The sequence below is a fragment of the Melanotaenia boesemani genome, chromosome 18 (assembly GCF_017639745.1).
Source record: "Melanotaenia boesemani isolate fMelBoe1 chromosome 18, fMelBoe1.pri, whole genome shotgun sequence".
NCBI classification, from domain to species: domain Eukaryota; kingdom Metazoa; phylum Chordata; class Actinopteri; order Atheriniformes; family Melanotaeniidae; genus Melanotaenia; species Melanotaenia boesemani.
In genome coordinates this window covers 10,065,111-10,079,530 of record NC_055699.1, presented here as the reverse complement: position 1 = coordinate 10,079,530, position 14,420 = coordinate 10,065,111, and the positions used below count along the sequence as shown (strand labels likewise).

Sequence of the window (14,420 nt, the reverse complement as noted above, 5' to 3'; positions counted from 1 at the left end):
TATATTACACTCAAGTCAAAAAGAAAATGCATTTTTTTTAATTCTATGGTTTTACATATCAGGACATAAAGTATCATCTGCTCCTGTGGTCTAGTCTTCGTTTAAACCTTGCTTCAGTTCATTGAGGTTTGAAAACATTCATTTACGCACAGCTTTCTAATGGCCCCGCCACAGCTTCTCAATCAGATTGAAGTCTTGACTTTGAATCACTGCAACACTTTTAATTGTTTTCTTTTTCAGTTGTTCGCTGTAGATTTAATGTTTGGGATCATTTTCCGGTTGCATGACCCAGTTTTAGCCAAACTTTCTATGTGAGAGAGATGGCCTGGCTGCTACTTAATTTTCTATGCAAGCAGTGAGGCTGGACTTTTGTTTTTACACCCTGCGTCTCTATTTTTCTCTTAGCTTTTCTCTCTCTCTCTCTCTCTTTTTAAGTCAACACTAATATGCCATGTGCTGTTGTTTGTCTGAGTTTGTATTTATCTAATTTTAAGACCTGATAAGGACCAGATAATTTTTTATATGACCTTTTATGTAAAACCTTTAAATGAAATGTTTTTCTTTTCTTTTTTTTGTGGTTGTAGAAAATCAAACAATGAATGCACACACTCTCAGTTTCTTAGATTTATTTGTTTTTCCTTCATTTTTAAAATTTAAACCTGAGTGCAGAAAATTTTCTATTTTTACTGCAGAAAGTCTTGAGAAATGTCTACTTTTAAACGTAATTTAACCAAGTATTATAAAATAACAGAGTATTAAAGTATAAACTTGCTGACCAAAACAAAGTTAATTGTGATATTTTCTTAAGAATATGTGTAAATTATTCCTACTTATGCATAAATGAGAATGCTATATAGACTTGAGGTTAGTTAGATAAGTGTTTCCTTGAGGATAGCATATCAGCGACCTGTTCTTTGCGCATCATTTTGCACCTTTTCTTTCATAGTAACATACATAAGCATTACAGTAAGTCCACTTGGCTTCATAGCATTTATACTTACCTACAAAACTTGCATAATGAAATATACATTCAGATATTTAGTTGTACATTGAGTACAGTTTAAAAAAATGCATTTGACATAACCATAAAAAATATATATTTATATAAATCAATTGATGATTTGGTAATTTATAAAAATAACTAACAGGTTCTCCTCCCTCTTTGTTGTATTGCACTTGCTGGTAATGATGGACTGGCTTCAATTTGGAGGAGAAAGAAATAGAATTGTCCCATTTGCTCTCTCTATGGAGACTGTCCATGTTTCCATGACCGGCACCACATGGGTGAAGTCTAGCTGCTCACTGTGCACTCCTGTTCAGCATATCGCTATGATCCAGTAGATCTTGCTGCAATTAAAAGCAATAAAAAACACAAGAAAAAAAAAACACTCTTTAGATTCATTACAGAGCTGTAAAAACTGCCAGGCAAGAGCAGACAGAGAAGCAAACTTACAGGTCTCCTTATCTTTCTCACAGATGTAGTTTATGAGATCTTCACAGAAGAAATCGTTCCATTGCCCCTCACGGATAAGGCCAGCACAGTCTTCTCCTGTTTCATGGCTGTGGCCCCAGTTGTCAGGCTGTCCAGGCTTCCAGTTTCTGCAGGCAGACAACAGGGGGCGATCACACATCACATTTACAGTGTGAGAGGCAGGTGGAAAAGAGAATAAAAGAAACAGCAGAAGGAATTTTCCATTCAAAAACTGCTTATATAAAATGCAAAGTTCTGACTGCACATCTATTAGGTTAATTAAGCCTTTATGTTGCTATATTTAACTCAATTAATGCTGGTTTCCTCTCACTTATTTCCAGTCTTGTTAGTTTTTATGTTTGTCTAAAAAGACAAGCACTGAATAGTCATGTAGAAATAAAAATAAAAGTATTTTTGCTGCTTGAAAGGACAGCATGAGCTATTTGCATTCAGTAACTACTAAAAATTGTGGTTTTTTTATAGGAATTAAACGAAAATTAAGATTGTTTAGTGTTGTTTAAAGTAACTAAACACCCACAGCTTCACCTGCTGAACTTTCCCACCAAAAATTTTTCTTCAATGGGACAGAAAACATTCCCATAAGTGGTTTAATACTGACGTGAAAGTTGGTTCATTCCCGTCCAGCCAGCGCCACACATTCTCCGTCTCCTTGTCTGTCAGCCCCATCCAGAAGTAACCTTTTCCAACTGTTTCCTTCTTCAGCCATTTCTGAGTGTGAACACAAGGAGTGCCCTATTAAAACTTAAGACTCATAACACAACAGTGATTTACAGAAACTGTGTAGATTTACACGTCACCTGTTCCTCCATGTCACTGATGATCAGTAATGTTGCAGATTTCGTTTCACAGGTTGCTTTTGCATCATCAAAACTGTGCTGGTCTTTGGAGAAATAGTAGCACTTGTCTCCGTGGTTAACCCACTCATTGCTAGGGCACCCTGCAACAAATCAAATTATTTAGTGAAAGGTAACAGATGGCAGTTTTTCAGTTTGCTCTTCAGCTAAAATGGTCTAGCATGATACTTAAAACACCAGAGCAACTGCATGCTGTATTCTTCTTTTTTATATAAAGTTCAACCAGGAACATTTAATAATCTTTAGATGCACTTCATAACTTAGATATAACTATTTCCTTAAGCAGGAACAGTTTTTAAATCTCAAATGAAGAAAAGCTGTAGAAGTATGTAAACCTCTAGGACTGCCAATTAATATGAATCTTGTCCGACTGAAAAATATTACAAAATCATCACTAAAGAATTTAGTCTCCATCATGCATAAGAACTCATCTAATAAGTGAAACACAGTGGTGGTAGCATCATGGTTTTGCAAGGTTTTATGGCATATTTATTAGGAAAACGTGTCATCACTGATGGAGCAATGCATTCTGAAATATAGCAATAAATTCTAAATAAAAATTTCAAATAATGTAAATGAGAACTGAATCTCAACACAGAGTAGGTCATGCAGCAAGACAACAATCATAAACAAGTTTTAATAATCTTCAGTTAACTCATGATAGGTAAATTATTTTGTATTTTTTTAATAGGCTTCTGATTGTTTCTTTTTAGGACTTGGATAAAAATCCGATTTAATTTAGAACAAAATTTATGCACACATCTAGAAAAATCTAACAAATAAAACAGCACTGTAATTAATGACTGAATGAGTTGAGTCATACCTGGGGCCCTCAGTGCAGGAACCATTACCTCATCCTGCAGTGGAACTGCATGAATAGAGATTCCTGGTGTCCCAGGTGGTCCAACTGGCCCTGGAGGTCCCACAGGTCCTGGCAGACCCCTTGGTCCTTGCTCCCCAGCTGGTCCAATTGGGCCACGGATGCCTGGTGGACCCTGTGGCCCCTGAAAACCAGGTTGACCATCTCTTCCAGGCAAACCAGCAGATCCTGGCTCTCCTTTAGCTCCAGGAGGTCCAGCCCTGCCTCCTGAACCACGGGAACCCTTGGGCCCAGGGCTACCAGGTACACCAAGCAGCCCCCTTAAGCCTGGAAGACCTGGAGGTCCTGGAGCACCCTGCTCTCCTCTGGGTCCTCTTATCCCTGGAGCTCCTTTTTCTCCCTTTTCTCCCTTTTGACCTGTCTGACCAGGAGGTCCTTGAGATCCTTTATCCCCTCTAGGTCCTCTGGGACCAGGAGGGCCTAACAGACAAACAAACAAAAAAAAGTTAGATTTGTAGATTTGTATTTCTTAAGAAGAGACACACACATAACCTTATTTGTTTTCTTTGTGATACAGCCAGACTATGGTTAGCTTAACTTAGCTTTCTGGCACACATTGTCCTGGCTGGAGCTTCATTAAAAAGGGGAGTGGCATTACACTTTAAAACAGGCATTTTATTAGTAAAACTCACATGGCAGCCATTATCACTCACCCTGTAAAATAGTGAAGTTGGTAATTAGTTGAGAGTGTTTAGTATCCACCAGCTTCATCTCCTCCATAACAATTGAGAGACTGGTGACCTCCTTGTCCAAACGCGCTGCCAGCTCTTCCTGTTGTGACTTCAGTCTGGCTGCATCAGTGCTCATATCTGACACGCTGCTGTTGAGGTTCTGCAGCAAGTCAGAGTGATGTCCAACTGTCTCAGAACAGGTTCGCAAGTCATTCAAATTGAGATTGATGGCACCCAGCAGCTGTGTGGTGAAGCTAATGTTGCCAGTTACACGGTCCATACTCTGTTCGGACTCATCCAGCCGCACTTCTAGCCTGTCAAACTTTGTGGACGTGAAGTTGTTGAAATCCCTCTGCTGGTCCATGATCTCCTTCAAGGTCTGGTCATGAGCATCTGCCAGGCCGCTGGTGTTCTGGAGCTGGCTCGCCATGAAAGCAAGTTGAGCCCCCACATCCTCCAGGCTGTCGTTGTTGGCCCTGGCTAGAGTTGAGGCATTGTTAGCCATTACCTGCAGGTTTTCCATTTTGCTGCGAAGCCACTCAGCATCAGCTTGTGTCTGTCGGGCTGTTTGCTCCAGACTCTGAAAGTCATTGCGCATTTTCTGGATAGCCTGGCTTGTACCGTCTACTGAGCGCTGCAAAGCTGCAATGAGCCCTCTCTGCTGAGCCTGGGTGAGATTGAGGTTGCTGATGCTGAGCAGTGCCTGATTTTGCATTTTCACATGTTGCTGGAACTCCCTCTGCAGCCTGGCTGTGTCCTCTTGCAGACTCTCAATGATACTGCCATAAGACTGCAGGGTGCCATTTACAGAGCGTAAAGTGGCTGTATTGCTGTTGAGCAGTCCCTGAATTGAGCTTTGGCTGTTTTGTATTTCTGAGCCAAAGCTCTGCAGCTGATTCAGCTTGACTTGATCGTTATGGATGCGTTCCTCCACAGCAGACAGCTGCCTCTGGAGTGTCCAGATGTTACTTTTAAAAACCTGTATCTCTGTGGAGGTATTTTCTGACTTTTCCCCTGTTTGATCACCTGAAAATCAATTTTGGCACAATAAATTATACAATTATTTCAGAATTGCACTGCAACTTGTCCTTTTACATAATCGAAGATACATACCTAGATTTTTTAAAGCACTTTCAAATGCAATTATCTTTCCTCCATAGTTTGCAATACCTTCAGAAACACTGTCGACTCTTTGCACCACTGCAAAGACAACAAAACATGTACAACAAAGGTTAGTGTCACAGGCTCATCACAGTCATTCATAAACAGACCAAGCAGGCATGACAGAACTGCCTGCAACCACAGACATTGTATATAAAAGGGATCAGAGAGGGAATCAAAGTCTCCAAAAAATACGGCAACAGATGCGTTTACATGTCTTGTAGGCATAGAATAATAGAGGACTTGATTAACGCAATCTTTTGGATTAGAATAGATTTAGTCTGTGACATAAGTAAAGGAATGTAGAAAAACAAATTCTTGGAGTTGTGCTGCACAAAAAATCGAAAATTCATGAAGAAAGGGACAGATGAAGAAAGTGATTCAGCAAAGATGGACTGGGTGGTCAGTGACAAAGACTGGGGGTGCATGGAAGGACAACGGCCAAAGCCCTGAGGAACAGGAAGTGACCTGGGGGGTCTTTAGTAAACAGACGGATCAAAGACGACCCACTGGAGACAGACACTGTTGCAGGGAGGCTTCACGCCCCCACAGGCGACACCAGCGTTCATTTCCTCTGGAATGTGTCTGGGATTCCAGGCCAACAGCCCACTTCTACCAGCAGCCTCGCCAGGGGGACACTTCCTCCAACTTGGGACGGCATGGACTCCTCTGCTGGGAAGCTGTTTGCTCCAGCAGCTAAGACAACAGTAAAGTCCAAAATAGGCTTTCACTACTCACCAGTAAAAAATATTCAACCCTCCAATTTTATTTGTGGGCCCATAAGCACCAAAGTTGGCATGAAGTACATCAGTTTAGGCTGTTTTTAAATGACTCAAAATACTTTCATCTTCAAAATGTATCACTTTTAAATACAATTTTAAGCTTCAGCCAGTAATTAATTTGCTAAGCATAAAACTAACTAGCTTTTAGCTTTAACAGCTTAACATAGAGATGCCGAGCTAACCAATACTATAAGTTTAGATTATCCATACAAATTAAACACACATGTTAATTAATAAGATGTAGAGGAGGTGATAGACTGATTTTGAGGCTTGGGGTAGCTGTCTTTATGATAAGCTAAGCTTTCAAACTCAGAAACATAGCTTTATATGATGCAACAACTGCTAGTTTTGCATAGAAACTATACCTATGTGCCTGCAAAACCTCCAAGATAACTGTTGCCGAGACATTCAGTAAATGTAATATCAGAAAAAAAAGTTGAATTTGATACAATGTTTTTAATGATGGGAAGAAGTTTGAGTTTTTGTTTCTTTTCTTCACCGTCTTGATCGTCCTTAAGACTCAGACAAAGTTGTGTCATTGGACAAGTAAACAGATTTAAAACCACAATTTTAGTTTCAAGGGAAAACGGCTATTTGGATAGGAAAAACAGAAAACTAAATGGGTCATTTAGTTCCACAGAAAACTAAGTGAGACATGTTCCTGACACAGTCCAGTCCAGCACCACAGAGAACATAAGCTCTGAAGACCAACTGTACAATACACCTATAGCATATTGTTTAATCTACTAACACACATATTCTATTTTTGTGCCTTTTTCAAACATTCTGTTCATGTATTTGCCTCAAGAGATGATTATTACATCACACTGTGGTAAAACTGTCCATAAAACACATGTGCAAAATGTTGACATTGCTGCAAAGGAAGGCATTAATATAGCTTATGGGTCCAAATGTTGTAGAAATTGGCTGTTTTGTACCCATTTGGAGCTCTTTCCAGATTTTTAGTGAGTGGTTTCTGAACTGTATGTCCTAGTTTTCTTGTAAAAATCCAACGTCCTAATTCCATGTCTAAGTGAGAGGAGTGAAGTGTAAAGTCATTTGGTTAGCAGTGTCAGCAAGTTAACCTGGTTCAAACCTCAGCTGGGCCTTTTGTGTGCAGTTTGCATGTTCTCAGTGCATTTGTGGATTCTCTCTGACTCCCTCCCACATTTAAAAAAACATCAATGTTAGGTTAACTGGTGATCCTAAACTGACCCTAGCTGTGAGTGTCTGATGTTAGACTGCATCAAAACAAAGCAGCCTTACCGTAGCTGTTTGTGAGGGTTAGTGTTGGAGAGAGAGAAACACACATGCTAAGTGCATAGAGCACACTGGGTCTCACTACATAACCATCTGGAGCTGGGAGTGTGTTTGAACTGTGGTTCCCTTGACAGCGCAGCGCTTCAGTGCCAGTAAAAACCCAATTTCAGTGGGTTCTGCTGGAGTTGCTCCGAGTTCACTCGATGCTCATCTGGGATCAATTAGGTCGGCATGAAAACATGCAGCGTGGAACAAGAACGACATACTGGGCTCAGAACGCGAGGACATCATTGTACAGGCAGAACACACCGATAACCCTTTAAACATGTTAACATCACCATTTTCACCAATTGAAAATAATGAGGGGACATAATGCAGACACATGTGGGAATGTTTAACACAACTATGGCAGGGACAGTCTGAGTTCAATCCCGCAGAAGATGGCAAAACTGGTTTCCAAACTGGAAAAAATGAGAACCAGGAAGTTCCGCTCAGCAAAGCCTAAGAGGTTCTATGGAGGTGTGAGGTTTGGGGGGGTGATGGAAAAATACTGAGAGAAGGTTGTAGGGTGGAGACAAAGGGACTGAAACACAGCAAAAGGGGAGACATTCACACAATATCGATATTTAAAGGGTCTGTTCACTCAAGTGACAAGGAATCACTCCTTTCCAGTGGTTTGCAGCAACACAAACAGATTTCACTAATGTGTTGAGATTAAAAATCTGTCTCCACCCAATACTGGAAAGGTGACTGAAACTGAATTGAATTGGTGGGGAGGGCTTTAATCAACCCAATTCCTTCTGTGTGAAGACACTATAAATAAAGTTAAGAAGAAAGTCATGAGGAAAGTTTGCAAAACTTTGAGCAATCTAGACAACTCACAAATACATGTCATACTTTAGCAAAAACTGAACCACTTTAATGTTTACATAATGAATAGAAAGCAACAGCCAGCTGTTTGTTATCTTACTACAAACACTGGAAACAAGGGGAAACTGCACAAGATCATTGACATGTAAACACCTAATTTTACAGCATGTTTTGGACTATTTCTTTGCTGTATATAGTCAGTCTTGTCAGCTTGGATTCAAGTGTCTTAACACAATGTCTTTGTTTAAAAGCTTAGACATATAGTCTGGAATATTTTCAGTCTTGGGAGAAAGAAATTAGTGGTAAGCCACTAATACTGGACACACCAAAAGCTTAGGCAAGAATGCAGCAGGATGCTTGAGAAGGTGAATACAGATTGCATCAGAAACTTGGTTTCTTCATGTTATTTTATTCAAGTCTCTCATTTTTCCTCCAGCCTCTCTAGATTAATATAAACACAGAAAACTTCAAGATAATGTCAAATTCATCACTCGAGCTGCATTTTCAGCATGCATGAAACTTCAGCCCACTTATATCTTGGACCTGGTCTCTGTTGAATTATGACTATCTATTGCTCTGTAGTTTCTAAAAATGTGTTGCTTGTTTTGGAGAAATGAAGATGACAAAACAGAAGAAATTCTAAGGAAAGATTTAGCTGTTGGGTTTATGCTACCGCTAACACCTGCCTTCTCTTGTACACCTTTCCTTTGTCCAACAAACAATCAGATTGGATACTAACCAACAAACACACAGTTGAACTGGTCTAAAAAAAAGACGAAAAATACAAGAGAAACGGATGTTCCAGATGTGCATAGCAGCTAATTGTTAACTTGGTCTATTAGACCTCTAATTTAGCAGTGGGAAGCCTCGTTTTTAAAAAGAACTTGGGCAGCACATTGTACAAACTGAATGGTCTTATGTTAGTCACTGATGTCATATTGTCTTTAAAAAAAATTCACAGAGAAAGCTTTGTTTCAGAAGCTAACTCGTAACACAATAATCTCTGGTAGATCAAACATCCTGTCTATGAAGTAATAAAACAAAACTTTTAGATGGTTCATTTAAAAAGAAACAGCTGAAGTCTACTTTTTTCTTTTTTGAATCATTCATGTCAAATTTACTTCTGGTTTATATTTGTCTCGTGTACTCTAAACATAATCTTTAAGCTTTATTTTTAAGGGTGACAAAGTTAGATTTGCAATAACAATGTCTTTCCTTCAGTCTTTTCCCATGCATATATATTTATATATATATTTATATATAATTGTGTAAGAGTTAATGTACTGATATAATTTATTTATGTGGCAGGCCTGTTGTCATATTTTCCATTCTCGATTTATTGTGTTTAAAGAAGTAGTGCAATAGAACATCCATGTCATACTTGGCCACGCTGAAGGCCACTTCAGAGATGAAGAGCATGAAGTTTCACACAAACATGGGAGGTCTCAGTGTACTTAAGACTTGGCAGCACAAAGAGAAACGTAATGATAGATTTTGATGATCTATTTCAACACAAATCAGTGCAATCATTTGAACAATGTAGGAAACAAAGGGCATAGTTTTCTAGTTGTAAATGTCAGGTGAGATTTAAAGTAGAGACAAGACAGCAGCTAAGAGTTCAAAGAAAATGAACCTTATTTTACCTTTATAGCCAAGTACAGCAACAGCGATGGTAAGGAGAGTACACAGCACATAGAGCAGAGCTATGGAGGTCTTCAGCGCCCATTCATTTTTACACTTTGTGCACTGGGTGCCCTCCTGGATCCCTGTGTGAAAACAATAAAGAATACCCCATGATTATTAAATTTTGTTCTACAGTGTATAGGAGAATACATGTTTAAAACAAACATGCTGATGGAGTCTGGAGTTAGCTAGGGTCTCCAGGAGTCCCACATCTGGACAAACAGCCCTGGAGTCTACATTAGAGAAACCAGCAGTTCCCTCAGGGCCTGGGTGGTGAAGGGGCAGGGGACACAAAAACAATCCCCCCTGCTGACTTGTTTACACTCAGTGAAAGGCTTGTTTTCCTGAACCCACTCTTCACTCAGCAAACTCTTTTTCTTTAGTCACTGTGGACATCCTAGTCTACTTTTGTGCATCTTCAGCTTTCAGCAGCGCCACAGCTGCAGAGTTCAGCTCAGATCCTCAGCTTGTCAGGACACTCATGGAATATTCCTTCATGAGGATATTTTTCATAATGGCGAAACCCACAGTGCTAACGGGAATACAGCTGGCTTTCATTTTCAATCCAGGAAGTGTGCGTCTATGTGAGTGGAGAGGTTGGGAGTGCAGTGTGTGTAGGGGCATGTGTTTGGTTTTTTTAAGGCACCTGGAACAAGACTTCTTTTACATTCTTAAATATTGTCTAAAGTTAATATAATCATTAAACATGCTAACACTATCTAAAACATATTCATATTGACAGGAGCCAGGCAGTAACCTACATACATCAACCTGTTAAATGCACAAAGTTAGTGCCAAAGACTTCACCTCAAATGCATTTTATATGTTGAAGAAATGCTTAAATAGATTAAACTGTGTTGCTGATTGGGTCCTACTGGGAGTTTAGATGCCAAAGTTCACTATATAACTTGGGTGTGCAGAGACGGTTAATGATCACTGAGATTTAAGCACCAAGTCCAGCTGGAAGGGATGTGAGGCGTGACGTTTACGGTAAAGAGAGTGGGCAAGACCTGTAAGACACTGAAAAGGATTTTAAGCATAATTATTCCACAAATGACCACACAGCCTAACAGGCCAAATATCAGCTCTACTTCATCTGGTGAAAAATAACAGCGGAGAAGACGCCGAATCAAACCCTGTATTCAAACCCTGACATACTCAGCAGAGGCAGACCCAAACTTTAGCCAGATTTGTTGGCTACTAAATTACAATGCAGTGCAGTCCAGGTTTGAGGTAATTTAGAAACATCTGGAGCACATATTTTCATCTGTCAGTTAGAATTCATATTCTTATTATGCCAGTTGAAAAGATAAGCTGACAGCAGCTTGCAAACTAAATGATGTATCTTTCTTTTCTTTTCTCTCTTTTCTCTATATTTTTAATTTAGCATCAGTGAATACTTGACATGAACAAAAGAAGGGGACCCCAGCTTCCTCATCTTCTGTATTTACAATTTACAAATCAAAAGGTACCTAACCATCTGACTCTTTAGTCACTATAAGACTAAGTCACTAAGAAACAATAGGCTCCATATTCTATTCAAGTTCTTTAGAGGAACCCTGGGAGAAAACTTTGGTGTTTCCAGCTTGGGGCTGTATAAAACATCTTAAATACATCCTTCATAATATTAAGGCAAATGTAAAGGAAGTGATCTCTTCTGGCCAGCATGGGGCAGATAGCCACAGCATGGCACGGGGGATTCTTGATCTAATAAAACAACCAAGTACTTTCAAGGAATTTTATTTTTTGGGGGTTTTTTCTCAGTCAAAAGACTGATTTCTGTGCTGTATACACTGCAGCATATTGTTGACAGATTATGACATGGTGGGAGAGAGGATGTGAGGACAGCATTCTGAAATAATGAAAAGCACCAACAGTTAAACAGCTGCAAAAACAGCTAATGGTGATGTTTTAAAAAAAGAAGGAATGTGCTCATCTGCAAGTGTTGTTCTGCTACATCAGGGATGTCAAATTCTGGTTCTTGAGGGCCACTGCCCTGCAGGTTTTAGATGTTCCTCTGCTTCATCACGTCTGACTCAAGTGAAATGGATCTCCCCAACAGCTTGTTGTTAAGCCTGTTATTGACCCATGAATGCCAATAGCAGGCTTGTGAATGTCAAATCAGGTGTGCTGTAGCAGAGAATGCCAAACCTTTAGAACAGTGGCCCTCTTTAAGAATAACTTTGTGTTGTCTTTCATATATTAACATAAAGTACTTCTCGTATTAATCTAATTTAGTTTTCTAGTTTTGTGATAGTAGTGGATTGGAGACCTGTCAATACTGTACCTCAGTTTTTTTTTTCCTGTCTCTACCAATTCCTAAGGCAGCATTTGTGTCGAGGGCTTCTGCAGCATTCAGCACAAAGTAGTTAACACAACTCACTCTGGTTTGACAGGAAGCAGAGAAGTGTATTTTGAGAAAACAGCCACAGCAAATGATTGCATTTCTCAGTCGTCCATAACTCAACAATTTTGATATGTCAGCTCATGCACGCTTCAACAACAAAATGTACAAATCTGTTATTCAGCCTGCAGTAATCACAGTAATCTGTCCAAAGTTGATGTTTCAGTGCAAACAAGCTGACGGCGTTTACAAATCTGCTTCAGTGAAAAGATACAGAAACATTTTTTAAGGGCATAAACCATTGCAGCTCACCGCCCACAGTAATGACCTTCAGAAGCTGAGTGGATAGGTGGAAGATTTTCAAACGCATGTAAATCGCAACATGAGGCTGACTTCACAGCTTCATCGGAAATATTTTTTATTTATTTATTTTTATGTAAGTACTGAGAAAACAGACATCAGATGGAGGAGATGTGGTTGTTTGGACCTGAGCTTAGACAACACTGGTTGGTTGTCCTGCTCCGTCACGGGTCATGACCTGCATGCTGTTCACTTCCTGCATGAACAGGACAGATACTGAACTGGACTTGTGAGTGAGGCTTGTGGATAATACTGGGGTCTTTAAAAAGTGGTTTTCCAGTGTTTCCTGTCTCTTTTTACAATGCTCCTTTAAGATACCCATGTGTCTAGACATGCGGATCATCAGGGGATGTTGGTTTGGTCGAATTTACCTTAGACTTTCTGTACTTTTTTTTCCTTTTTATTAACATGTGTCTGCTAAGGTAAAATTGGACATTTTAGCTACGTGTGAAAGAGGTCCCAGTGTCTATTTGAGCTATCTAACCACAGTTTAAACTTGGACACCTGTCTTTTCTAACCTGCAAATTCCCAAAGGAATGATATGAGAAGTGACTTCAGTAACTGTACTTTCACATTTATTATAGTTAGGTTTTTTGGTGTTACCAGGATGAGTGGACAGTTTGTGTTCTAAAATGAGCCAGGATGTATCAGGGCCTTCAGTTGGACAATCCAAAATGTTTCCTGTTGTAGAAGACACTTGAGACGGTCACCACCCCCTCTGAGAAGTAGAGACTGCTTCAATGCCCATGACCTTAAGTGTTTTAGGGCTGCCTTGCCCAGCCTGTCTGTAATGTTTAGCCATGGGATACTTGTCGTTTGAAGTCCTGATGGCATAAACATGTTCAGACACTCAGTCTACTTCTGGTGCAACCCACATAAAAACAACCTCATTCACAGTCCAACCTGTAAATGACATATGTAGTGTTACATTCGTGTCTTTAAATGTATTGCTTTTCACAATGTGATGACAAAAGTTGCAGTTCCCACATGGATGGTTGCCTGTGGGTCTGGGGAACCAGCAAGGCTTGGTTAGGGAAGTCAGGTGACTGTGCACCAATTTATTCTTGAGGGTAGGTGCTCGTCTGTAGGAGAAGGCTGGGGGCTCTGAAAACACTTCAGAGAGAGCAGGATAACTTTCAATAATGCTCCAGTTGCATTTTATGATTTCCTTGACCTGAGTTGCTTCTTGACTGTGGCTATGTCCACATGGCACCGAAGCCGGTTCAGGTGTGAAAACGGTGGCGAAAACTAGTAGAAAGGCTTCAACATCCCCACGACACCGCTGTAGTACATACTACAAGGCTGCGGGGGGTGCTAAACAGTAACACTCCAAAGTTAGAACAAAACAGTGTCTGCGCAGATAAAGTGTGTTGCAGGAAGTTCACATCGGAAGCAGAGAAGACAATATAGCCGAGGATTCGCTGCGAAGCAAAAGAGAAACATTTCTTTGGATTAATAAAGAAGTTGAGCTTCTTCTTAAAAAAATGCTTGACTACAAAGCGTAAAAAACATGAGGAAGGGTGGATTGGGAATCGGCACATGTTCATCACATTGACGTCAAATCCTGGAGTTCATGGAGGCTAATCCCTGGCTTCGTGGGGATGAAATGGTGGTTTGCTGAAATACTTTCGCGTTTTTGCTGCAAAAACGTCACCCTAAATTGGGTGACAAAGTATATTTGTTTAGTGTTTTGAGGCCTGTGAGACTGTTTGAGGAGCCCTGTTAAAAAGTATTGCTGTTTGCATGTTGACCAGGTAAAAAAAGAGCTCTATGTTAGCACAACCTGTTACACTAACAAAGGAAACACACTTAAATCCAAAGACTAGGATATGATTTCCTGATGTTAGCAGCTACTAGTGGAGTCATGTAATATAGATCCAGGGCGGTAAGAAAGGCAATGAATACTCAGAATATGAAGAAGACAACTTACAGGAGACTGAAAACATGAGAGAGTTTCCTGTAGTTTTGCAACTCATCACTGAAGTGGACACTGATTCATCATCTTTCGCCTGCACAGGCTGACTCTGATCACACTGACTGCAACCACAAAAACAAAGCCATCC

General features: G+C 40.0%; 1 protein-coding gene across 1 annotated transcript in view; it reads right to left on the bottom strand.

Annotated features, from left to right (window-relative positions):
- Nucleotides 1–558: 558 nt before the first annotated feature.
- The window catches only part of LOC121629084 (collectin-12-like), a 41,162-nt gene continuing 27,300 nt past the window's right edge, over nt 559–14,420 (bottom strand). The window contains 8 exon segments of the mRNA XM_041968595.1: nt 559–1,347; nt 1,454–1,599; nt 2,091–2,200; nt 2,290–2,429; nt 3,170–3,646; nt 3,880–4,923; nt 5,011–5,097; nt 9,614–9,736. Coding sequence (XP_041824529.1) covers nt 1,328–1,347; nt 1,454–1,599; nt 2,091–2,200; nt 2,290–2,429; nt 3,170–3,646; nt 3,880–4,923; nt 5,011–5,097; nt 9,614–9,736 — 2,147 coding nt within the window. The 3' untranslated portion in view covers nt 559–1,327.